The sequence below is a fragment of the Gopherus flavomarginatus genome, chromosome 22 (genome assembly GCF_025201925.1).
Source record: "Gopherus flavomarginatus isolate rGopFla2 chromosome 22, rGopFla2.mat.asm, whole genome shotgun sequence".
In the NCBI taxonomy this organism is placed as follows: Eukaryota; Metazoa; Chordata; order Testudines; family Testudinidae; genus Gopherus; species Gopherus flavomarginatus.
In genome coordinates this window covers 12,848,835-12,875,761 of record NC_066638.1, presented here as the reverse complement: position 1 = coordinate 12,875,761, position 26,927 = coordinate 12,848,835, and the positions used below count along the sequence as shown (strand labels likewise).

Sequence of the window (26,927 nt, the reverse complement as noted above, 5' to 3'; positions counted from 1 at the left end):
CTCAGATAATGAACTGTAAGGCCAGGGACAAATGGTAAACCTCCTATCACATTGTTACATGCTCCCCTCTTCTGTGCCTAGTGTGTCTCATTAGGAATGCTGGTTCTTGACAAGCTGTGGCAGGGAGAAGGAGATGCCAGTTTAAGTAGTCCAGTGACTCCCATCTGTGTGCTGCTATCCTGGCAAGCTGCAGAATGGAAGTTCTCATTGCTCAGGACCTGATACTTTGACACCATGTCATCCACTGCTGGGATTAGCAAAACTACCGGCTGCACTCCCCTCTCGTATTAGTCCCTCTTAGAAACTAGACTGACTAGTGTTCTGATCCAGTATAGCAATTATGTTATAATGTCAAGAGGGGGATCTCAAGTAGAGAGGTTATATTACTTCTGTTTTTGGCACTGATGCGATCGCTGCTGGAATCCTGTGTCCAGTTCTGGGGTCCGCAATTCATGAAGGATGTTACTAAATTGGAGTGTGTTCAGAGAAGAGCCAGGGGAGTGGTTAAAGGATTGAGCTCCTTGTGTTAGCCAATGCGTTTAGCTCAACACAGAGAAGATTAAGGGGTGACTTTGATCAGTTTGTTAGTACCTGCTTGGGGAACAAATATTTGATGACAGAGGGCTCTTCAGTCTAGCTGGTGAAGGAGTAACAAGATTCAACTGCTGAAAGCTGAAGCTGGACAAATTCAGACTAGCAATAAAGTACAAACTTTGAAGTGAGGGTAATTAACCATTGGTGGATTCTCCATTTCTGGCAATTTTGAAATCAAAGTTGGATGTTTTTCTACGGGTATGTCTACACTATGAAATTAGATCAATTTTATAGAAGTTGATTTTTAGAAATCGATTTTATACAGTCAATTGCGTATGTCCCCACTAAGCACATTAAGTCGGTGGAGCGTGTCCTCACTACCATGGCTAGCATCACTTACGGAGCGGTGCACTGTGGGTAGCTATCCCACGGTTCCCACAGTCTCCGCTGCCCATTGGAATTCTAGGTTAAGCTCCCAATGTCTGATGGGGCAAAAACATTGTCGCGGGTGGTTTTGGGTACAAGTCATCAGTCGCCCCTCCCTCCGTGATGCAATGGCAGACAATCATTTGCTCCCCCCAAGAGACACTTCATCATGTCCGTTTGCTCCCCTATTAGCCTCAGCATCGTTTCCTGCCTCTGCTCTTCGTGCTCACTTAATTCTTTCCTGGCCTCTGCCACTGAACACCTCCATGCATTAAGCTGTGCCCTATTAGTGCAGGAGGACTGCATGAGCTCGGAAATCATGTCAGCGCAAGTGCTTTTCTTACCTTCTAATCTGCGATAACCTCAGGGATGGAGATCATAGGGAGAGCGTAGAATATTTCTACAATTTTGGGGGGACTGCATGGTTACCTGTGCTGCTGAGTTTGCCACGCTGACCAAACAGGAAATGAAATGCAGAAGTTCCCGGGGCTTCTCCTGTGTACCTGGCTAGTGCATTGAAGTTCAAAGTGCTGTCCAGAGCGGTCAAAATGGAGCACTCTGGGATAACTCCCAGAGGCTGATACCATCGATTTGTGTCTACACTATCCCAAATTCGACCCAGCAAGGTCGATTTAAGTGCCACTCCCCTTGTCGGGGAGGAGTACAGAAGTTGATTTTTAAGAGCCCTTTAGATCGATGGAACGGGGTTGGTTGTGTAGATGCAGTCATTTTTAAATCGACCTAATGCGGCTAAATTTGACCTAACCCTGTAGTGTAGACCAGGGGTAAAAGATCTGCTCTCGTTCAAACAGGAATCAACTCCAGGAAATTGTCGCCTGTGTTGTAAAGATCAGACTAGATGACCACCACAGTCCCTTCCAGCCTTAAAATCCATGAGCATCGCTATCACCCTATGCATTGCAAATATAAAATCTACCTCTGTCATAAACAGATAGTCAAGGGTTAATAGAACAGAAGTACTTCATGTCTCTTTTGCCTGTAAAGGGTTAAGTTCAGTGAGCCTGGCTGTCACCTGACCAGAGGATCAATCAGGGGACAGGATACTTTCAAATCTTGAAGGAGGGAAGTTTGTGTGTGTGCTGTTAGATTTTGGTGGTTGTTCACTCTGGGGGCTCAGAGGGACCAGATGTGCAACCAGGTTTCTCTCCAATCTCCCTGATACAGGTTCTTATAGATTCAAAATAGCAAGTACTAGGTGATAAGGCGAGTTAGGCTTATGTTTGTTTTCTTTATTTGCAAATGTGTATCTGGCTGGAAGGAGTTCAAATGTGTATTTTGCTGAAAGGATTTTTATTTGTACTTGTATACTTAGGCTGGGAGGGTATTCCCAGTGTCTATAGCTGAAAGACCCTGTACCTATTCCATTTTAAATTTACAAAGATAATTTTTACTGTTTTTCTTCCTTTAATTAAAAGCCTTTTCTTGTTTAAGAACCTGATTGTTTCTTTATTCTGGTGAGTCCCCAGGGGACTGGGTCTGGATCCACCAGGGAATTGGTGGGGAGAAAGGAGGGAAGAGGGGGAGAGGTTAATTTTCTCCCTGTATTAGGATTACTTTCTCTCTCAGGGAGAGTCTGGGAGGGGAAGAGAGAAGGAGGGGGGAAGGTGCATTTTCCTCTCTGTTTTAAGGTTCAAGGAGTTTGAATCACAGTGATCTTCCAGAGTAACCCAGGGAGGGGAAGCCTGGGAGAGGCAACGGTGAGGGAAAGGGTTTACTTTCCTTGTGTTAAGATCCAGAGGGACTGGGTCTTGGGGTCCCCGGGCCAGGTTTTGGGGGGGACCAGTGTACCAGGCACTGGAATTCCTGGTTGGTGGCAGCGCTACAAGTACTAAGCTGGTAATTGAGCTTAAGAGGAATTCATGCTGGTACCCCATCTTTTGGACGCTAAGGTTCAGAGTAGGAAATTATACCATGACAACCTCATAACAGTAGATCCTTTTTAAAACTAAAAAAAACTCTGCAAGGCTGGTTGCTATTACCAGGAATTTACATCTTATCTGTGCACTTTATGGTGAGACGCACCCTCTTCTCCCATGGTAGGAGTAATAGAAGCTCGTCGTTAGAGCACCAGCTGCTCGTTTGGAATGATCTTTAGGGGGGACAGGCACAGCAGTCTTAGCCCCCTAGACCACGACTAGGATACAAGTGCCAGTTTCTATGCTCTAGTGACACTCTTGAATCAAATTATCAGTGTGCTTATTAAATACAAGACACAGGACTGGATTTGAACATGCACTTTAAACAGCGGAATAGGGAATTACAGAACTCCAAATGCCTAGAACTACACAGCAGTCCATGGGGGAAACTTGACCAGGCTGTCAACACCGTTCAGCTTACCCACAGAGGAATGGTCCATGTTTCTCTAGTACGAGCTTTTCTCTGACCTTCCTCTCTCAAATGAAAGGCGCTTAATGGCTTTTATTCATGCCAAACCGTGCTGTATCCGATTGAGGTGGCTAAATGGGATTTAGGGCTCTTCAGTGCTTGTGGTGCACAGTCGCACAGTTACTCCTCTGCAAGCACTGTACATTTCTTCTTTTTAGCCCGGCTACTTGAACTCACGGCAGCCCCTATAAATACTGCTCAGATGAAATGCTCAGGTTTGGAAGTCTAGGAAGTAAACTACCTTGATCCTTAATCCCTGAAGAATGTCAGTAGCTGTCCAAAGTGGGATCACTGGAGTCAGGGCAAGCGAAGTGGGTCACAAGTTGTCCACTGAAAATCATGATAAAGAGGCCACTGCCTGGAAGTAGGCAAAAGTGTATTTGAAATGCAGTGCCAATATCTGATACTGCATCCCCCTCCGTCACTAGCTTACAAACCAAACTCCCAGGGCTAGAAGCCAGGTGGTGTGCTTCAGTAGTTTTAAAAATCACTTGTGGTTGGCTCAAAGCAGTTGCTTCTAGACTAGTCAAAGCATTTCAGCTTTGTTATAGTGGTAGGGATGGCACCTTTACCCGGGCCCCTTCTCAGCTGGGAAGAGAAAATAAAGGGGGCCCACCTGGAAATGAACTGAATGCTTACCGAGTGCTAGCCACCAGTGCCACACCAAAGGGAACTGCTCCATCACTGTAAACAACAGATCAGACACGTCAGTGCTAACAGCCTCTTTCTCCAGAGATTAAAACCATCAATGATCTGATAAAACAGTGCTGGCTAGTGATTAGAGCTAGGGCCTAAAGAATCAGGACTCCTGGGTTCTATTTCTGGTTCTACCACTAATTTCCTCTATGTGTGATGTGGTGTTGGTTGGGGTTTGCTTTTTGTGGTTTGGGGGTTTGTTTTTGTTTTTTGCAGGTGCACAAGTCACTTAAACGTCGTCATGTTTTTACCCATCCCTAAATGGCTAATTGGATTTTTCAGGGTGGGCAGTGGGGAAAGTTGTGTGGCTTAGTGTGAAAGATGTTGAGAGTCATAGACAAGAAGGGGGCAGTATTTCTGCTGAAGGGTGTAGTCATGTGTTTTAAAGGGCATGCTTAAGACAGCATTACCAATCCCAAGCATTCAAACATTACGGCAAGCTCCTCCCCAAAAACTCAAAAGTCTTTAAAATAGTCTGGGTTCTTTTTATGTGCTTTCTAGTTCAGAGCCTCTAGGGGTCACATTTTCAAGCTTCTCTTCACAGTCAGAAGGGCTGGACTTTTGTATGTGTCTATTAAAGCTGAAGCTATCTCAAACACCTGGCTCCAGGAGCTGGAGCTTTAAGAAAAACACCACATATAGTGAGACTTACGTACACACAAAAACCACAAGAGTTGGCACTGCTTTTAAGATTAAAATCAGATTTTAAAGACACTTAATTTGCCACATCTTCAATATAAAAATGGGGGGAAAAATGCCCTGTTTGAGTGAATCTGACTCATCCTAAACAATGAAACTAGAGTGGACCAGTCAGTTTCACTTCCTTGTGCTTTCAGAGTCTTGGTACTGTTGTGTTTGAGGTAATAATGGTTCAGGGGACTGTAAGCGTGGGTTTTTTTTAATTGGCTTCCTAAAAATATTTAATATTAATTTCTGTTAATTAAAATTGAAATAATCTGTTCTGCACCTAAAACTGATGGCATGCATCCCTTTCTGAGACATTTGGACTTTGATTCCTGCAAACAGAGAGATCTTTCTTTATACTTCTAAGTTCATGAATAATGAGAGGTCTTGAGGTTAAAATGCAGGGATGAAATCTTGGTCCCACTGGAAGGACACCTCTACCTCAATATAACGCTGTCCTTGGGAGCCAAAAAATCTTACCACGTTATAGGTGAAACCGCGTTATAGCGAACTTGCTTTGATCCACCGGCGTGCGCAGCCCCACCCCCACAGAGCACTGCTTTACCAAATCATATCTGAATTCATGTTATACTGGGTCGTGTTATATCGGGGTAGCAGTGTATATGGGAGTTCTACCAGGACTTCACTCCAGGACCAGAAGGCAGCAGCAGGTAACATCACCTAGCTCTGATTATAGCACTTTTTCATCAGTAGCTTTCAAAGCACTTTACAGTCTTTTAATGCATAGATCTTCAGAGCACCCTTGTGATGTACTGTTAGCCCCATTTTTCAGATGTGGAACATGGGCCCAGAGCCACAAAGGGACTTAGGCATTGTAATGCTGAGCATCACAACACTTAACTTTGAGGTGCCTGGAAAATCACAGGAACAAAATGAAGGCCAAGTGCTGAGTTAGCTGCCCAGGTTTCCTGTTCGGTGAATGCGGGGAAAGAGGCACTGTACAATGTGATCCACATTAGGCGGGCAGCTGCCTACACTAGCCAATGGGAGGTCATAACAAGAAGGTTGTGGCCTCAGCCTTGCCCCCTCATGGATTTAGGCACCTAGCTTTGCTTGCAGGAGCTCCTTGCCTCAGTCATTTCTTGTGGGAATAAGTTAAGCACCTGCAACACTCCACACAAAATGCAGGGAGGAAGAGGAGCCAGTGGTTAGAGCACTCAGCTGGGGGACTCCAGTTCAGTTCCCCTGATGGGGAGGAAGGATTTAAACAGGGGTCTCCATGCAGGAGAGTGCTCCAACTGCTGAACTATGGGATATTCTAATGGGAAGGGCTCCCTCCATCTCTACTGTGGAAGCTGTTCCCTTTTTAGAAACAGTTAGTCACTGGAGTAGACAGACCAGCCTGGGTCCTACCTTCCACATGGGTGTCCCAACTCCTTGACTATCGAATCATTCTTACTCCTTCTCTCTGGCCCAATGACTCTTGAGGCATTTATCCAAAGCACACCACCGTCAACGGGAAAGACTGAGGTAGTCTCACCTTGAAGTGTCCTGTAGCTCAGTAGTTAGAGCACGCTCCTGAGGTAAGAGACCTCTGTTTGAGTCCTGTGTCCCCATCAGACGGGGGGAGGGAATTGAACCTGGGTCTCCCACATCCTGCATGAGTGCCCTAACCACTGGGCTAAAAGTGATAAGATGGGCAGTAGCACTTCCTCCTCCTCCAGCCAGATTTTGAATGGGACCTGATCCAGTAGGCAGCCTCTGAGCAGCACGTCTGCTGGATCAGGCCCCATGGGTGAGATATAGATGCTCCTCTACCTCTCTTCTACCAAGATTTAAGCCTCTTTGTGGATCTGGGCCACAGAGACTAAATGAGTTGTGCAGGGCCACACAGGAAATCTGGGTAGAGTAGGGAACTGAACTGCAGTTTTATAAGTCCTAGGCTCAGACTCTAGACTTGCTACAGACTTTTTGTGGGCCGTGTCACTTCCCTTTGCTTTGACAGTTTTCCCAAATGTTTATAAAAAAGGAACTGCTGCTAGCTCCGGCTCCGGAGTTTGGAGGTTTAACTCATGAATGGGTTTTGAGATCCCACAGGGAAGGTGCAAGAGAAAGGCATGTCCGTGCTTTATGCTCTCTTTTTAGTAAGGTTGGTTACTTTGATGTTCTGAAGGCTGGTTTTCTTAAAGGGGGAAAAGCCATTTAAACACCTCACTTAGATTCTGAATAGCAAGTTACATTAAATGGACTTAAAGCACCCTGTGTTAAGAGTGTTAATTGCTGCGCAGAGATGGGCTGTGTCTAAAAATGCATGTATGGAAAAGCCCAGAGAAGGGCAGGGGAGGTAGGCTAGACATGTATCAGTGGGAAGGAGGAGGAGTAAAAGGAGATGTGACCGAGGGCTTTGAAATAATGACTGGGACACAGAAGGGCAGTCAGGCTGCTTTCTATCCCCTCTGTTACCAAAGGGCACTCCCAAGCTAAAGGCAGTAAAACAAGGGATATATTAAATGCCCATCCAAATTTAAAATGGCTAAATGCTAGGTTGCAATGTGGCGCAAGCCAAAGCCTACTGCAGTCTATGGAAAGACTCCCATTGATGTCCATAGGCTTTGGATCAGGTCCTATACACAGGATGCTGCTGTTATGGCAAGCAGCTTAGTGCAGCTCAAAAAGGATCGGCCTTGTCTATGAGTGAGTCTAGCACCACAGTACCCGGAGCTGGGACAGGAATTACAGATGCTCCTGAATGCAATGTTGTTGGAGCCGTGCTAGTCCCAGGATTTTAGAGAAATGAGATAAGATCATATGTTTTATTGGACCCACTTCTGTTGGTGAGAGAGACCAGCTTTTGAGCTGCGGGTATTACCTCACCCACCTTGTTTCTCTCAGATCCTCGTGAAAGCAGAAGTCCTCTAGAGTTTAGTATTGCATGACTGGTCAGGTGCAGTCTGTGCAGCTGAATGCATAGGGGCGAGAGAGGCTCGTTACTTTCCTCTGGAACATCCACTATTGGCTACACCACGATGCTGGAGTGAATAGGCTATTGTTCTGTTCTGCGACAGCTGATCCTAGGCCATCTATCTCTTCGCTAGTCCATCCATCTGTTCATATATCTGTTCCTCATTCCTTCCCTCATGTGTTTCTTCACTCATCCGTCATCCATTAATTTGCCTTCCCTACTCTCTCTGTCCATCCATCTCAATCCCGGAGCACTAAAGTTCCTCTCTGACTGACAGGGAGCTGTGCGGTTGCAGCAGAAGCAGCTGCAGTCACTCACGTCAAGGCTTGAACATATAAATCATGCCATCTCAGAGATCAACGCAATGGCCCTAATAGGCAGGCAGAATAAATGTGGATCAGAAGTTGCATGGCCTCCCCATGGATAAATGGGAGCTGTTTTTCACCTGGTAAAAGGGCTTTGTTTGTGAGTAAGCAATTAGTCTCTCTCTAAAAACAGAACCAGGAAGCTAATGGACGGGGGTGGCAGGCTCTCAGCCCCTTTGCTGAGGAATGATGGGGCCGTTTCCACTCCATTAGCACCAGTGGGATGCAGATGGTGGCGTATGCCTCGCTGAACTTGTGCTGCAAGACAGATGAAGCCCTCTTCCCCCATGTTCATCGTAGCCACTAGGGGTAGGAAGGAAGAGGCTGTTCCACATGGCGCAAGAGTTAATGAGACAGAACACACACACAGGCCAGGACGGGGGAGAGGAGGGAATGGAATTGACAAACCCATTTGGAAGCCATTTCAATAGCTCTGGTTTTTGTAATGTTCATATTTTCTTTGAAGCTGTTTTCAATTTTTGGTCTTGCTGGATCATTAGTCTTCTAAATATTATGATGTTCAGTTGTAGTGGGGCGTAGCATGGGGAGGGAGAAAGGAATAGAAAGGGAGTTTGCATCAGTGCATTCTGATCTGCCCCCTGCCATGGACTCTTTAGAGCTCTGAGGTTCCATCCATGGACCCTACAGACCCCCAAGGTTCCATCCCCCAACTGCCAGGGACCCTACGGAGGCCCAAGGTTCCATCCCTCAACTGCCAGGGACCCTATAGGGCCCCAAGATTCCATCCTCCAACTGTCTTGGACCCTACAGAGCCCCAAGGTTCCGTCCCTCAACTGCTGGGGACCCTTCGGAGCCTCAGGGTTCCATCCTCCAACTGCCATGGGCCTTCTGAGCCCCAAGGTTCCATCCTCCAACTGACAGGGACCCTACAGAGCCCCAAGGTTCTATCCGCCAACTAACAGGGACCCTACGGAGCCCCAAGATTCCGTCCCCCAACTGCCAGAGACCCTATAGGCCCCAAAGTTCCATCCTCCAACAGTCTTGGACCCTACAGAGCTCTAAGGTTCCATCCTCCAACTGCCGAGGACCCTTCGGAGCCCCAGGGTTCCATCCCCCAACTGCCGAGGACCCTTCGGAGCCCCAGGGTTCCATCCCCCAACTGCCAAGGACCCTTCGGAGCCCCTGGGTTCCATCCCCCAACTGCCGAGGACCCTTCTGAGCCCCAAGGTTCCATCCTCCAACTGACAGGGACCCTACAGAGCCCCAAGGTTCTATCCGCCAACTAACAGGGACCCTACGGAGCCCCAAGATTCCGTCCCCCAACTGCCAGAGACCCTATAGGCCCCAAAGTTCCATCCTCCAACAGTCTTGGACCCTACAGAGCTCCAAGGTTCCATCCTCCAACTGCCGAGGACCCTTCGGAGCCCCAGGGTTCCATCCCCCAACTGCCGAGGACCCTTCGGAGCCCCAGGGTTCCTCCCCTACAGTCCGGAGCCCCAGGGTTCCATCCCCCAACTGCCGGGGACCCTTCGGAGCCCCAGGGTTCCATCCCTCAACTGCCAGGGACCCTACAGAGCCCCAAGGTTCCATCCTCCAACTGCCAGGGACCCTACCGAGCCCTGAAGTTCCATCTACCAGCCCCACCAACTGCCACAGAACCTTCAGGGATCTCTGTATTCCACCTGACAGCCCCTTTTGCTGTGTCCAACTGCCACAGAGCCACCAGGGTCTCCACAACTCACCTGAAGCCCCTATACGACCTCCAGCTGCTATAGGCAGATTTCTGAACAGTGGCTGGCCCCTGTTTACTCCTACTAGAGAGCAGGTCAAGCCACAGACTTCAGATCTTGGTTTTGAACAAACAACAAAAGGAGGGTGGGGAGGCAAGGGCAGGGAAGAGGAGAAAGGAAAGGAAGAAATCAGAGGATGTACGTTTAAATACACAGCACTGGAAGGAAGGCAGCTTTTAAAAGAGCAAGAGAAAAGTGTGTGGGTGACTTGGCAATGGCACATAAGCATTTTGCAAAAGTCATGGTCCAGTTAACTATCAAAGTTGCTGCATCACCAGGGCAAGTTTCAGGTCCAGTTATAGGGAAACTGTGAAATTCCTGCTGGATTTATTCTTAAAACCATGCTAGGGCATGGAGCTATTCGGAAACACGCACCTGCCACTGAACAGCAGCCATTGCTAGGGTGGAAAACAGCAGTGGTGTAAAAACACACAGCACTATAATACTATAGCTAAGGACAGGAAGGAAAAAAACCCACTTCCAGTTGAAACTGTATTGGGAATTGAAGTATACAGTAGAATTCATTTAGCTAAATTACTTTGACTGGAACAACCCACCCCTTACAAGAAGTGCCCTGGGATGTTGTGGTCAAGACCTGAGTTTTATCTCTCATGCAAAAGACAGCAGTTCTAGCAGCACTCTTCCCCTTCCCCCCGTATAGCATGACACTGGCTTGGTATTGACTCAGAGGGAAGAGTGCTACCAATGGAATCATCAGCATCACTTCTTCTAACACCTGGGTGTGCCTTGGAGGTCTCCCATCCAAGCACTGGGACAGCTTGAATCTGCTTAGCTTGGGAAGAAGACTAGTAAGATCTTAGCCTGAGCTTGTATGGGTGCAAAATGAAAAGAGCTCTTTTTTCTCCAGGTTACTCAACACATTTTCAAACATTATATCATGTATGGAATCCATCTGGCTCAAACTCACCTACAGACGTCAGTGCCACGTGGATGAGTGTGACAGTGATGGCATAGTCCCAGACCCATCGCTTCAGCAGAGCAGCAAAGAGAAGGCCACTGGTGAAGTAGGTCAGTTCCATGGACAGCAAATTCACTAGAGAAATGAGAAGGGAAAACAACCCTTATTCTGGAGTAAAGGCAGATGGCATTTCACAACAGGAAGCCCTGGAGGTACAGAGTGCTTGCCCATGGGGTGCAAAGGAAAAACTTCAAAATTATCCTGGAGTTAATGTTCTGACACAGTTTATTGGAATACAGATTCGCTGATTCCAATGGGAGGTACTACCAGGGGATGTACACAAAGTCCATTCCCATAAGGCAAAGAAATACGGTGCTGTCTCCTTGCAATAGCTAGGGACCACTTCACTGGTTTCTCAGTGGCTGTGCTCAGAGTCCATCCCTCCAGCCTCACACATCCTGGTCTCTCCCAGTCAGATGTTAACACACTTTTGGCCTTGAAGGATCCCTGTGGTTTTATCCATTCCAAAGCAACGTCATTGTCCTGCACCACTTACCCAGATATTTGGGATTTGAGTGAGATGCTTCTGTGTTAAATTCAAAGGGGATAAGTCCATCAAATGTGTCCATCCTGGAAGGGAGAAAAAAAAAAGGGAGAGAGAGAAGACTTTAGGAAATTAAAAAATGATCAAGGGCTGTTACACAGATCCCCACTAAAAAGTCAACATTTGCCAAGGGTTACTGCACAGGGAGATCTGAGCTACTGCATGCCATTGTTACAGGGCCAACTGCATCTCTGTCCCCTCTGTGGTCTCTCTGAATGCTCTCCTGCAGGTGTCAGGCCTTGTGCTATTACCCGCTCCTGGAGTGGAATTCCATACAGTGATCCAACAGCCTTCTTAAACCAAAGCATTGTCTGTTTTTCAGTAGGAAGAAAGCATTTAGAGAAAAAGACATTTAAAACAACAGTCTACACACATCTATTGAACCAAAGACTTGTCATCCCCTGATGGTATCCTAGGCAGGCCTAAATTCTTCACGCCCCTTTGGGTGCCTGTCCCTCACTCTGGTTCCTCCAAACAACTCCTCTCTCCTGAAAGAGTGTTCCTTCTTCACCCTCCCAGAGGTCTTTTGTTCTTCTGCATTCCCAGGTCTTTTCCAGCCTTGGCATTGCCTCAACAACTCTCAACAGTTTGCTTAGAAGTGGCTTATCTTCTGCTATTCTTTCCCTTCCTGCTTGTTTCCCCCTATTAAACTAAGCCAATGTATTCATGGAGTAAACATGCCAATAACCAGGTCAGCATACAGTGAGGGATAACTCAGTGGTTGGAGCATTGGCCTGCTAAGCCCAGGTTTATGAGTTCAATCCTTGAGGGGGTCATTTAGGGATCTGGGACAAAAATCTGTCTGGGGATTGGTCCTGCTTTGAGCAGGGGGTTGGACTTGATGTCCTTTCCAACCCTGGTATTCTATGATTCTATTACAGAGCAACTTCACAGCCCCCCATCCAGAACAGGATATAAACATGACGCATATGTAGTATTGGCTGACAAGTGTTGATATTTAAATGGAACCCACTGTGCCATCTGCAAGCTGGTTTCCTAGTCTGTGGGGTACCCTGTCCAGCTTCCACTGGGCTGGTATCTGCTGCACACAAACTGCCTCCTCCAGTTCGTGCTCACTGGCCCCCTTTGGTGATACTCTCAGCAAAGAGGCCAATCGTTTACACTGGGATTTTCAAAAGAGACTCAGGCATTAAGAGCCCAGCTTCTACTGAAATTCAGTGGGAGCTGAAGCCCACATCTTCAAAGGTATTTAGGCTCCTAACTCCCATTGAAATCATTGGGAGTTAGGTGCCTAAATATCTTTGTGCATCTGGACCTGCATGCTTGACTCCTTTACATTCCCTTGAAAATCCCAGCCCAACTGTTCTTTGAAGATGTAACTCTCCTGTCAGCCCTTGAGGTGATAGGTGCCTTAGCTACCCAGAGATGGCCTTGCTGGACCAGGGTGAGGCACATGAATGAGAAGCTCACCTTGCCGCTGTCTGGATTGTCTTTGTTCTGTGGATAAAGAGACCGCCAGGCTCCAGGGCTGGCAGCCTGGTATGTTTCATCAACACTAAACTAAACTGAAAATAAAATAAGTGGTCAGCAGTGGGACAAACCACTGAGCAAGAGCCACATGGCTCTGGCTGGGAAAAGAAAAGCAGGACTCCCACACCCTAACCATCACATTTTGGAAGGGTCCAATCAAAGGAAGGCAACACTGTGTTGACCGAATCAGATCCCTTTATTTCACTCGAATGAGCTCAGCATAAGATCTGCTCTGCTCAGTTCAAAAAGAGCAGCCTCACCTGAAAGCTCCAGAGCAGATGCTTCCAATCATGTAATAGACTGCGTAGAAAGTGACCAGGCACAACAGCAGGTGAATGAGGATGGTCTGTCAATCAGAGCAGAAAAGCACAAAGATCAGCACATGCAGCAGTGAGAGGGACGTTTATTCTCATCTCACCACAGAGAAAGAATCTTCAGCAGAGGAGAGTTTCCTGGGACTTCTGTGCCTGCTGCAAACAACTGGATCTGGGCCACCTATGAAATGAAAAGCTCTGTTACGTTCATCCAGCTGGCCGCCTCAATGATAGGTATTTAAATAAATGTCACGGGGGTTGTGCAAGTGTCACAGGGACTCTGGCTGGGTCATGTGCAGGGACTGACGCTGGGAACTCTGCATCTAAAACCACAAGCCTCTGCTGTCTGAGCTAAAGTAACAGGTTTGTATATTTCAAGGCAGTAGCGGACTCACAAGCCTCAAGGGAGACAAAAAGCCACCCTGTGACAAGGTGATTCCACAAGAAATTACTCCTGGCAAGCATGATGCAACTACAAATGGATTGTTAATAATCTTACATTTCTGCAGCTCCTAGCAAGGATCCCCAAGGGCTTCACAAATTGGGCCTATCCTCTACCACTGGAATGCAGCCACCTCTGGGTTGGAGGACGACAGCAACCACACGACTTCGGGAGGGAGCATTTTGGTAGGTACCAGGGAAAAACTCCTCCTCTTCCAGTAATTGCTCTGGGATAGTTTGTGTCCACATGTGACAGACAGGACTTGGTTTTTATCATCTGCTTCAGGAAGACGATGCAGGACATACATTCTGCCAGTCCACTGAGGTGAAGGGATGTTCCACTGAAAAGGTTCTCAGAAAAGGGCTCACAATGGCTGTACTGTGTGCTTTAGAAGAGGCAACAGATCCAGTGCAACCTGAAGGAACGGCTAGTCCCTCCTGTCTCTGCCCATACCATGGGGGATGGGGAGCAGGGCTGTAGAGTCTTTGCACCAGCTGGGACATCCCCCTGCACAGGGGTAGTCTCAGAAGGTAGGTGTATTCCTCTGGCCCCCATCACCACAGCTACTGAGCACCTCACAATTTTTAATGTGTTCCTCTCACAACCCCTTTGTGAGGCAGGGCAGGGCTGTTAGCCTCTCCATGCCTCAGTCTCCCATCAGTATTGTGGGGATAAGAGACATACACAAAGTCACACAGGAAATCTGTGTCAGAGCAGGGGACAGATCACAGGCTTCCTGAATGCCAGGCCATCCTCTCTCCGTTCTAGCACCCTGCCCAATCTGTTCTTCACTTGACTTGACCCAATATTTTTGTGGGGATGGAAATGGTGGAGAATGTATCTAACTGCTACTAAGACAATCCCATCCTAGCAGCCGTGCAGAGGGTAATTGGACAAAGACAGGGCCAGAGAGCGCCCAGTGGAGGGCAGGGCCAAAGAGCCGAGAGCAAGTTGCAAAGTGCCCTGTTGGATAGTTCAGTATGAATGTTTATTGATCTTGGGTTAGCGCTTCAGAGGGCCCAAGCACCTGTGCCTTGACCAGTTATCGGAAGCACCCAGTCTGGGGAGGAGAAAGACAGGTGGGGGCACATCAGGTATCTGGCTGGGAAATGCATCCAAGGGAGGCTCCTGACACCTGTTTCCTGTAGCTGGGAATTTCACGTGCATAGTCAGTTTCTCGCCCCTGCCCCCTATCTCCTTTTGGATCTATGGGGTGAGGAAAGGGGTTATCTGGAGCACCAGGGAGAGATGATTCCTGCTTCCATCCCAGAATTAGCTCCAGTGTGAATTAAGCTGCTTGAAACAATTTCACTGGCTGCCTTTTATGTTAATGAAACTTTGCCTTTAATTAACCCACTCCTGCTGCTGGCTGCTCTCCCATCTGCCCCAAGCAGCTCGCCAGTAGGGCTGGAAAAGCCTTGGGCTTGAGCACCTTTGGGAGGCCCAGCTTTTGTTTTCTGAAGCAGCAAATTCTCCCACCACCCTGGCTCCCTCCCGCCCCCGTCTTTTGCCTTTACTATTTACAGCAGAATCCAAGTCACATGATCCTGCAATCTGATCAGGCCCAGATGCCACTGCTGACCCATAAACCCTGCAGCAGCCAACACTGCTGGGCTTTGCCGTGCTCCCCAAAGCAGGGCAGCAGTTCCTATGGGCTTTACCTTGATGCCTGGCACTCTGCCGCTGTGGAAGGCCATGCGTAGGGAAGGTTCATAAGAGCACAGGCCAGGCTCCAGGACGTATAAACTGGGGATCTCTCTTGCTGAGATGCTCTAGGAGAGGTAGCCTGGGCTTCTGTGGCAGGGAAAGTGAGACGACGCTGCAACGCCTGCTAGAGGCAAAGATCAGACAGGCAGGGAGAGGAGCCAATGAAGAGAAAGAAGCCAGCCGCTGCTCAGGCTGTGCCCAGTCCTGGGATAATTACAGGACATCAGTTTCCAGGGTCTAACACCAGCACCCCAATTCACTGCTAATTCTATTTTTAAAGACACCAGAATCTCCTGGTCCATGTGGAAGAGGATGGATTTGTACCTGATGTATTTCAAGCCCCTTCTTTACTCACTAGTGTAGTGATCGCTGAGGATACAAAATTCTCGTGGTGATCTTGCCAGGTCTCGAGGCATGACGCACCCATTGACTTCACGCTGGACTCCCACTGGCTCCAGTGGCAGTGCCACACATGCAGTGCTGGCAGGATCAGGCCCCATGTTTTTGAGAGGTGCTAGTGTCAGGAAAGTCTGGGGATGGTAGGGTTATAGACTAGCACAGAGAGTGACAGGTCACAGGGCTCCCTAGCTTCACCGAGTCTAGTGTTACTGGATCTCCCAACTGTGATCATTTACACCAGTGTAAAATGGCATAACCCACCACCAGATAAGGATTGACACATTTTACATTTAATGGTGTAAGTGACTTTACAAGGTGCAGAGCAAGGCAGGCAGCCCCTCTAACCCCACTCTGGGAGGTACAAAAACAGGCTGGGGCAGGAAATGAGGCCAAGCGATAAAGGAGAGTGAGCTGCTGGGACTACCGAGCATGAGAAGACAGCTGGGCACTTTAGCAAAGTGGGGGAACTTTTCTCCTGGATTGGCTGAACTACTGGGCAATGAGAGAAGCACCATCCGAGGGGGTTCAGGGTAAATCCAGGCTGGGAAGAGTGCTGCCCAGGAAGGAGATCCAACAGCTGTGAATTTAAGCCAAATTCAGGCTTCGGGTTTTTTTTGTTCATTTTTTTGGGTTTTTTTTTTTTTCGAGAATGGGATAGCGGTTGATAGTCCCAGCATTAGAAGGAGGAGTTGGGGGGCTGGGGCAGTTGGGGCAGCACCTGCTCGCCTGGACAGTGTTTTAACAGGGAGCTGCAGCAGAAGGCTCTGTGGCAGAGCCAGTTAGCTCTGGACGGGAGCAGAGGGGAGTGATATAGGTCTGAACAGAGGTGCAGGTGGCTGGCTGAGTTATGTGGTGGGGCTAAGACAGCAAAAGTGGTAGTTTTGGTGCAGATGCATTGGCAGAGCTGCTGAGAGGGGGGACAGATCTATACTAGCAAAGGGGTTTGCAGGCCTTGACTGAGGCATGGATGTGAGATCCTGCCTGGCCCTGCTGTGTCCTGCTCTCATTGATGCTGTTAGGTCTTCACTTTGATCATCTCTTAATTTGTTCATAGTGCCTCAGAAGAGAAGAAAAACCGAGACATACGGATGGTTGCAGCCATAGCTTTGTAGCCAGTGAAGCACGCAGGGCTGCCCCGGGGGGGGGGCAAGTGGGGCAATTTGCACCAGGCCTCGGGCCCTGCAGGGGGCCCCATGAGAATATAGTATTCTACAGCATTGCAACTTTTTCTTATGGAAGGGGCCCCTGAAATTGCTTTGCCCCAGGCCCCCTGAATCCTCTGGGCAGCCCTGGAAACACGTAGCTCCAGGACTTAGAAGTGAGGAAGAAAGGATGTGTCTTATTAGAACGTGAACAAGATTTGTTATCAAAATGGACCCGTCAGTTTTTTAACACTCAGAAAACTGCCACAGCAAGAAAACACATCAGAATGTCACCCGTGTCAGGGAAAGTTATTGCAAATGACAGCTGGTGCAGCTGGGTCTGATAAGATATTACAGGAAGAGAGTAGAAGTGGCCTGGGCTGGCATGGTCTGCTATGGGGAACTGGAGTGAAAAAGCTAAACACCTCCCAAGTATACACAGGTGTTTGGAGTCAATGGGATTTGGGCTCACTTACATCAGGCAGTTTTTGGCCCAATGTGTCTTGTCCACGGAAAAATTAGGGCCAGATCCTCTGCTGGTGTAAATCAGCATAGCTGTATTGACTTTATTTTACTCCGTCAACTTCAATGGCCCTCTGCTGACTTACAACGGTTAATGAACCAGCCTTTTGTCGCCAAAGAAATGATAAAAAATGATCGGTGAACTGGGATTTTATTTCAAAATCTGAAGACTCTAGCACAGGTGCTCTCAGAATAATAACACTGTCTACTGCTGTCTGTAAGCCTGAGATCCCAAAGCACTCTACAGACGCCACATATTTTACACAGGGATTGTTTCTTCCACTACAGCTACAGTTGGGGGGGAAATGCAGCAGCTGTTTGACTGTGCATGTTACAGGGTGCCTGGCCCCTTATGGGGAAATGGGCTCCAGCCCCACGTGTGACAAGACCCACTCACTCCCCAGGTGGGAAAGTGACTTTGGTCATGTGACCAACTCAGGCCAGGCCTAGGGATATATGGTGGAGAGGCCTGTGAGGGAGACAGTAACTCTGCAGCTAGCCAGGGCTTGGAGTACCAGCTAGGATGGATACCTATGAAGCTGTAGCTGGCCTGGGGAAGCGGCTACAGGGAGAAAACTGGCTACTGCAAGGAATCAAAGGTCTGTTTGATTCTAACCCATCTCAAGGAGAGTGAGGTGCTTGAGTGACAGCTTGAGAAGGCAAGGCCGGCAGGAAGACACTTTATTTTGAACTTAAAGTAAAATCCCCAGCAGGGGAATTTTGTTATACCTTTTGGATGGTGTGGAGCAAAAGGGGAAACTGAATAGAGTGCTGCAGAGCCATCCCTGACCACAAGGGCGTGCTCAGGACACGACCAGGCCTTTTACAGTACACAACAATGGTACACCACAACTGAGGACAGAAAGTGACTAAGACTGTTGTATAGCCAAGTGAAATTCCTTCTCTCTGCAGATAGTACACATACTAGAAGACTTTAGCAGTGTCAGAGCTGGGATTATAACACAGGATCCTGGGTTACAGGTTGGAGCTCTGCCCACTAGGCCATGTGACCACTTTTTGGCTATACGGATTTAGAGGAGATGGGACAGGCCACTCCTTTCTGGTCCAGGACTAAAAGGAAGACAAAATGGAATCTTTTTATCTAGAATTAATTTTTCCTTCCTTTCTCCAAAGCTCATTGCTGGCTTTGGGGCAAAGGCTCCTGAAGACATGCTTTGCACTGGAGAGCTGGGTGGTGTTAGATAATAGTAACATTTTATAACATTAATGCCTCATCACAATGCAATTCCACATCACATTACGTGATCGCCTCACATAAAGACAATTTCACAGGATTACAAGGGATGAGATGTAATGATCTCATTAAGTTGTCCAAATCGGTAAGTCTTTCACAAAAAAAAAAAAAAAAAAAAAAAAAAAAGGGCACTCCCAGCTGTACCCAATACATTTCCTACAGCTGTTTGGCTCACCAGCGTGTGCTGTGACAAAGTTCCTCCTCTACCTTGGTGGGTCCTGCGCTTATTGGAAGATTTGCTCACCTCAGTGATCTTCCCCACAGTCTGGATCAACTCCTCCCGTGTCTGATCAGGAGTTGGGAGGTTTGGGGGGAACCTGGGCCCACCCTCTACTCCGGGTTCCAGCCATCTATAGTGCCTCTTGCATAACAGCCAAAACTCTCTGGGCTACTTCTCCATGGCTTCCCCCAAACACCTTCTTTATCCTCATCACAGGGTCTTCCTCCTGGTGTCTGATAACGCTTGTACTCCTTAGTCCTCAAGCAGCGCACACCCTCAGCTTCTTGTGCCTCTTACTCCCAGCTCCTCCTTGCCTGACTGCTGTGAGCTCCTTTTTAAACCCAGATGCCCTGATTAGCCTGCCTTGATTGGCTGCAGGTGATCTAATCAGCCCGTCTGCCTTAATTGGTTCTAGCAGGTTCCTGATTACTCTAGTGCAGTCTGTGCTCTGGTCACTCAGGGAACAGAAAACTACTCATCCAGTGACCAGTATATTTGTCCTCTACCAGACTCCTGTACCCCACTGGTCTGGGTCTGTCACAGTATGCTATTGTAACATAAGCTTTTTTCAGCTGTGTTGGACCCTATGGTAGCTACCTACATGGAATTTGGAGGGAGGAGCCCAGACTGTAGGAGGGAACAGTGTGGAGGAGGCACCAGGATGTCAGTCTGTGTGCACAGCTAGAATGCTGGCTGCAGTGGCAGCATCTCTGCAAATGGTTCTCTTAATAAAGAGCCAATTTAGTTTTACAAGCCTGGAGTTCTTTCATGTTATTACCCAGCATGCAGTTACAAAACACCTGCTACCTCGTTTTCCCTCCTTCTACAGGGAAACAAAACCCCCACAACTGGTGCTTTGGTGTTATTCTCCCATTTTAAAGTCTGGCTTATTAACATAAAAACTAGAAATTCCCAGCCTTTTTCTAAAGGCCCAGCAGTCCATTATGTCATTCCTGGGCTTCCAGGCTTTTTCTTGAGGCTGACATGGACAGCTTCTTCCACATCCCTCCCTGATCCTGGGTCCCCTGGAGGTCTTTCTATTCTTTACTCTGCTGCCCAAGCCCACTCCGGAGTAACCTCCTTTAAGTCTGTCATAGCCCCTGGTTGCCATCTTTAATGCAGCAGACTTCCTCTTTTAGGAAGCACTCCACCCACCCACAGGCTGTCATCATGTGATGCCTGTGCACATGATCCAACAACTGGGCTAAGCCCAAACCCCTTCCCTACAGGTGACCAGGCATTAGGTAGGCTAAGAGGGGCACGAGGTGGCATTATCCCACAGAAATTTCTTTGCGCCCTCTGTAGAATGTGTTCCATTTTCCTCACGTTTCTTAGTCTGAGGCCAGGTCTACACTACAGACTTATATCGGTATAACTGCGTCACTCAGAGGTGTGAAAAATGCATGAGACAAACTCAGCAGTGGCAGATATGTTATCAAATTGTAAGATTCTATACAATTTTTTTCACAGGCATGAAGTGAGAGTGCTGTACAAGGGCCAGCACTGGAAAGAGTCATAGAAACAAGATAGACTGATCACCTGAAAACCTTGGTAATCATCCTCAGTAATCTGGAAGAGATTCAGAGTACTCTGTCAAACTGTGTGAATGGATATTAGGAAAAACTATTTTACTAAGAGGGTGGTGAAGCACTAGATGGGTTACCAATGGAGATGGTGGAATCTCCATCCTTAGAGGTTTTTAAGGCCCAGCTTGACAAAGCCCTGGCTGGGATAATTTAGTTGTGGTTGGTCCTGCTTTGAGCAGGGGGTTGGACTAGATGATCTCCTGAGGTCTCTTCCAACCCTAATCTTCTATGATTCTATGATATGGTGACCTGTCCATTGAAGCAAGAGGGCTGTTGGAGGTTACAGATTCATCCAAATTCTTGTTCTTAGCTGAGGTTATGAGAACGATTTTGAAAGTTTTTTCTCCTATGAACAATCACCTTCAAAAGGAACTAATGCACCTTGCTAAAAGAGTTGAACTGATAACTGTTGCCTGTGAAGAACTTCAACAGAAGATTTTTCTCAGAGATTTCATCCAAGCACTTGATTTTGAGAGATGCATGTGATGAAGCATCAACATTAAGATGTGCCACCAAAACAGCCAAGATTTTGCCCCCAAAATGTCAAGATTTCATAGTCACTGAAGATTTACCAGGATTCCAAAGTGCAAATGAGCATCAGTAGTCCCAGACTTATCATGAATTGGTTGCAGAAACCACTGATGAATTGCAAAGGAGATTTTCTGCAAAGAACTCCAAATTATACAAAAGCTTGTCAGCAATCTATTCCACCAGCTCTCCAGACTTCTTGAAATTGGAATTAATGCATGCTTTGATTGACTTGTTTGGATTAGATATTGAGAAAGTTGAAGTCAAAATGGCTGGATTTAAATCACTGATAGATAAGAGAAATTGCAAAGAACTTGAAGAAGTTCTAGGTGCTGCCAAGGAGGCTTTCCCATGTATTTTTGAAATGTCTACAGTGGTCTTGTTTGGAGCAACAATTGCAGCTTGTGAAAATTCCTTTTCTTGTTTGAAAAGAATTTTATCACATCAGAGGATGAGCATAATCCATTAAGGGGAGAGAAACCTAATTCTCCTGTCATATGAAAGTGATTTGACTTCAAAACTGAATGCAGATGTCTTTGTGGAGGAATTCAGACATCATTATCCAAGAAGACTTCAGCTTTAATGTCCTGAACAGTCTTTACGTTACACAGCACTTTCATGTGTAGAGCTACACTTTTTATATTTCTGAATTTTTGAATTTTTTGAATGCTTGAGTATTTGTTATACAGAACAATCATAAATATGTATTTTATTCTTTCTTATTTAATAAAACTAAAGTTAAAAAAGGCTCCTGAGACTGGATTTTTCACTAAGTTTGTGAACTTCTGAAGGCGAGCACAACTGCTCCTCTTGTCATGCAGTCTGCCCCCTTGTCATGCACATGTTGATGTCCAAGCTACGGGGCTGTGCTGAGCCAAACTCCTCCAACTCCACCCCAGTGACAACTATACATAATATAAATCCTAGGCCTTGACTATTTCTGGTCATTAAAGATACATTTCACTTTAAGCAAGTTATCCTGGTATTCTGACCAAATTCCAACTGGAAGGTAACTCCATTCTACCCCTCTAAATTCCCCTTGGAATTTCAACAGCATATGATATATTTCCTTCACTTCCTGCTGTAAACTTCTGTGTAGTGTCACTATGTTCTGCTATAAAGCTGCCATGTTCCACCTCAGAAATAGCTAAATGTCATTGGTGGATGCTGTGATTCTTATATATAGCTGACAAAACACATTGGTCTCTTCTGCGATGAATGGTGCTTGCAAATGAAGATATGTAAAATCACTATTGTTAGTATAACACCTGGAAATCTTTTGCTGTCTGGTTCTGCTCTTCCAGCTTTAGCTTTGTTAAGTGAAGCTGATACACAATATGCAGAATCATCTCTGAATTTATCCTAAGAGGTGATGAGTGTGGTTCTGGCCTAGTTCTGCTTAGCACCCCAGTTCAGCTTAGCAATAACACAGCAAGGCCTACTGGTTAATTTACTGGCTAGGGTAGACAGGCCAGCACAGACATCTGTGTGACCTTGCTAGATAAGAGAATGCTTGTAGAGGCTGGGAAAGAAAAATGCTTACAGACACTTTTTAAAGTAACATTCTTTTTTGTACTAAGCATGAAGTTAACAAGAAGTAACAGTTGTTCTTTGTTTTGTATGCTGGGAACAAATGCTGGAAAGGTACAGTGATGACGCGACGTAAGTAATGACGCAATGGAATAGCTAATAAAAAGCAGTTTGAATTTGTGAAGAGGGGGCTGGTTCTGTATGGAGTGAGATGAGCAGTTCTCTGTTGTATGGCATGCTACAATGAAGAACGTGATAGTGGGATTCTTGCTGCTCGTTGCCTGTCTCTTTGCGGTCGAACAATGAAACCTGAGCCGTCTGGGATAAGAGAGATCCCCGACAGAGGATTCTGATTTCTCAGCAAACATATGCAGCAGCCTGCAATATTCCATCATTAGTCCATAGTACAGGACAGGTTATAGCACAACAAAAAGTCATTGCTAAATTGAGGTTGGTCTGAAAAGTGACAGTGAAAGTTACATCCTCAGCACCTCACGAGACCCTAAATTGCCAGTTCAACCTGACCCCACTGATCAATCCATCTGATTGATCTTGTGAGACTGTTACCTGAAATGAGTTTGGAGGTTCTCCATGTCATGGACAAAAAAATCATAGAAATCTGCACAATTGGCAATAAACTGACAAACTTAGTGATCTGACCAGCTAGATCCAGGACTGCATTGGCCTTAGAGACTGAGGGCTAGATCTACAAAGGGATTTAGGTACCTAACTGCCAATTTAGGCACCTTAGTCCAAATGTAGATCCTCAAAACTCAGCAGTCACTTAGCCTTGAGGCCCCTAGGAACTTACATTTCTGTCCCCAACTGAGTAAGTCAGAGGGTAAAAATAAGAGCTCTTTAAACACAGTATTAAGATGTACATAGACAAGAACAAAATATTCATATTATTTTACTTGACAATAAAACACAGCAGGCTTCAGAGAACTTGTTACTTTTACAAAATGTTACAGAACATTTACTCTTACACCATGTACCAACATAATGCATAATTAATACTACACTTGTCAAATGAACAAAGTGCATTGGGTGATTCAGACACACTTTTTTTTTTATTGTGGCATCCACTAAATTGAAATATTCACAAGAGTCCCTTCTAGTCATTAGTGCATCTTAGGAACTGATTTAAAGCCCCTTAAGTGAAGGGTGTCTTTTTATTGATTTTAATGAACTTTGGATCAGGCTCTTACAGCTTCTGTAGTATTTACTTTACCATGCAGATTAAGTCTCCAGAACAGGACCTCTAATAGAGCACTACACAAATTTGGAGTAAGGATAACACTTAATTTGTAATGAAAGAGGTGCCACGGCTATGAACGGTCAAGCCTAGGCACAAATTCAGCACTGATTACATCCCCACACCCCATGGTGATATCACCACCGTTGGCCATGGCTTTCGGTGTGTCATGACGCCACATCACTGCCTCTTAATGTGGCATCTGGCACACTGCATGGCCACATCACCCATCCTTCACTGTTGCATCTAGTGTGCCAAGCTGCCGGTCCTTCGCTGGTGTGCCCAGTGTACCACATTACCCATCCTTCACCAGGGTGCCCAGTGTGCCACGTCACTCATCCTTCGCCATGGTGCCCAGTGTGCCACATTACTCATCCCTCAGCAGGATACCCAGTGTGCCACGCGGCCATGTCACCCATCCTTCACCATGTCACCCAGTGTGCCACGTTACCCACAGGGCCGGTGCAAGGATATTTTGCACCCTAGGCGAAACTTCCACCTTGCGCCCCCCCCCCCCCCAAATCACATACATTATACACAATACACGGTCACAAAGTAACATGTTATAATTTAGAATTTATGTTTCCACGCTTTAAGTTTAACAAATTTAGAAACAAAGTTCCTCCAAGTCAATGCTGTGAGCAATGTCATGTTCTATTGACAAGGTAGATAGCCCAACAAGTCTTTGTTGCAACATTGATGTTCGCATGTATGTTTTTATCAACTTGACCTTCGAGAAGCTTCGCTCACGGCTGGCCACAGAAACTGGGAGAGTCAAGAAGATGTGAAGAGCAATAACTGTGTTAGGGACACTATCTGTCAGCTTATTTTCCCATATGAAGTTCAATACACCTTGCAGTGATGAACTCCTTTGGACTCGTCTTGCAATAGCTTGCAATTCACTGCACAAGTCAAAGGCATCAATATCTTTGGATTCACCATGTTGCAAAGCTTTCTCCAGATTCAAGCAATGTTCCATAATGTGCTTTGGTGTTTTATTTTGCAAACTGTAAACATCAAATATGAAGCCAAATACTGAACTAATTTGCTGCATCAATGTGAATCTTTCTTCAACCGAATGTATTGCTGTGTCAATGACTGCAAAGTAAAAGTTCACTTTGAATTTTTCTTTCGGATCATAAATAGGTTCGTCATCTGCTTCATATGTGAACTGCTTCCTCTTCTTTCTAACACAGATTGGATCTGGTTCAAAAAGTGCTGGTACATCCAACTCCTCTGCAAGTTCACCTACATCTACCAACGTTTTCTCAAAGGCTGCGTCACTTCTGCAGCCCACAAGAAACTTCTTGGTTTCTCCAAGTTGATTAATGGCATCACATATATCAAATTTTTTTGCCTGAAGTTGTTTGCTAGTTATGTTGATCTCAAAAAATATGTCATACCACAAAACAAGAGAAACAAGAAACTTGAAACTAGAAATGGCTTTTGTAAGAGCCTTTGCATCAACTCATGATGTATTGCCAGATGATCCTGTCAGAGTAGTGTCTTCATAGATTTCTACCAGAGCATCATAGATGTCTCCAAGCTGATAGCGAAGAGGTTTCAAGGCATCGATTAAAGCTGATAGCGAAGAGGTTTCAAGGCATTGATTCGACTTTCCCATCTTGTTTCACTCAATGGTTTAACTGTGAGATTAGATATGTGACGTGTTAGAACTTCCCAGCGATGTGCAGAAGCTGAGAAATACACATACACAGGTTGAACTAAATCAAAGAAGGCAGTTGCCTCCAAGCAACACTTTCCAGCATCATTAACAACCAAATTCAATGAATGTGCACTGCAAGGAACGAAAAAGGCTCATGGATTAATATCCAAAATTCTTCGCTGGACACCATTTTCTTTCCCTTCCATATTGCTCTCATTGTCGTAGCCTTGACCACGCAAGTTTTCTATAGGCAGTGACATCTCTTCTAACTGGTGAAGAATAGTTTCTGTCATACCAGCTCCAGTTGTCTCCGTAAGTGACACAAATCTCAAGAAGTGTTCCTTTATGCATACTGATTCAGTCTCATTCTCAGTCTCTGAAGTAGGCCTATCCACAAACCGAATGATCATGGTCATTTGTTCAACGTGGCCTGCATCTGGTGTACAATCTAGAATGATCGAAAAGTATTTTGCAGCACGAGCAGATGCTAGGGTTTTTTGTTTGATGGCATTGGATAGAAGCTGAATAAGCTCATTCTGTATGTCTTTCCCTAGGTAATGTACATGCATCTCTTGGTCCTTAATCCTGCGAAGATGCTCATCCATAAGTGGGTCAAACAAAGATAGATATTCGACAAATTTGAGGAAATTTCCATTAACAGAAGTGTGCAGTTTTTCATATGTTCCCCAAAAGGCCAGGTTTTGCACACCAAGAACACTGACCAAAGCAATCAGACGTTTTAGTATTTGCTGCCAATACTTTTCTTCTTGCTTAATCAAGCGCAAATGTTCTTCATCAATTGTTCTCTTGTATTTCAATCACAGTTCAAGTTCCTTCCATGTCTGAACATTCGTCAAATGTTCACTGCTTTTCTCGTGCCGTGAAAGAATTGCAGACGTGTTTCTCCAATCCCTTGAGCATTTTTCAGAAAGAGATGATATGCCAATAGTACTACTGCCAAACAACTGGCAGCAGAAGCAAAAGACAGAATCACTTGATGTGGAATACTGCAGCCATTGACGGTGCATTTCTTCTCCATTAACAAGTCTACGTTTGTAATGAATTGTCGAGAATTTTCTTTGCTTACTGTCTTTGGGAAAATCGAAGTGCTGAACTTCTTCCGGCCCATGTTCCACCAGAATTTGTTGGACTTGATCATCACATTTGGCCCAAGTAGCAGGATTACTAAAGCTCAAATTCAAACGAGTGACATTTTCGCTTTCACGGTCTTCCAAGTTTTGATCCTCACGTGTCTCATTTGATTCGTCTTCAATATTCAGATTATGTTCTTCAAACTCTTCTTCAACTTGTGAAACTACCACCTCCACCTCCATCTCTGCTTGATCCTTTGGCATTGAACTACCTTCATCTCTGGCCAGTGGATGGAGATATTTCAGAAATGAACCTTCTTGCTTTCTTTCTTCTTTTTGCTTATCAGCCTTCCGCTTACGAAATTGTGCCCCAGACCGTTTTTTATTATCTGCCATGAGGCTACATCAACTGAAAATGAAAAAAAATGAAATTTTATTCCTATCAGTCCTTTTTCTTGTTCATTATTAAAA

General features: G+C 46.1%; 1 protein-coding gene across 10 annotated transcripts in view; it reads right to left on the bottom strand.

Annotated features, from left to right (window-relative positions):
• Positions 1 to 3,222: 3,222 nt before the first annotated feature.
• LOC127039140 (transmembrane protein 244-like) overlaps positions 3,223 to 26,927 on the bottom strand; it is a 26,619-nt gene continuing 2,914 nt past the window's right edge. For 7 of the 10 annotated variants that reach the window (XR_007770880.1, XR_007770882.1, XR_007770884.1 and 4 more), the window contains exon 2: positions 24,256 to 26,865. Coding sequence is in view for 3 of the 10 variants with exons in the window: in XM_050932381.1 (XP_050788338.1) it covers positions 3,633 to 3,724; positions 4,006 to 4,050; positions 10,714 to 10,839; positions 11,261 to 11,334; positions 13,060 to 13,145; positions 15,217 to 15,252 (459 nt within the window). In the remaining 7 variants the exon portion in view is untranslated. Of the gene's footprint in view, positions 3,725 to 4,005; positions 4,051 to 10,713; positions 10,840 to 11,260; positions 11,335 to 13,059; positions 13,295 to 15,216; positions 16,286 to 17,279; positions 19,020 to 24,255; positions 26,866 to 26,927 lie in introns of those variants that run through there. The other 3 variants (XM_050932381.1, XM_050932382.1, XM_050932383.1) reach the window with 3 other exon arrangements.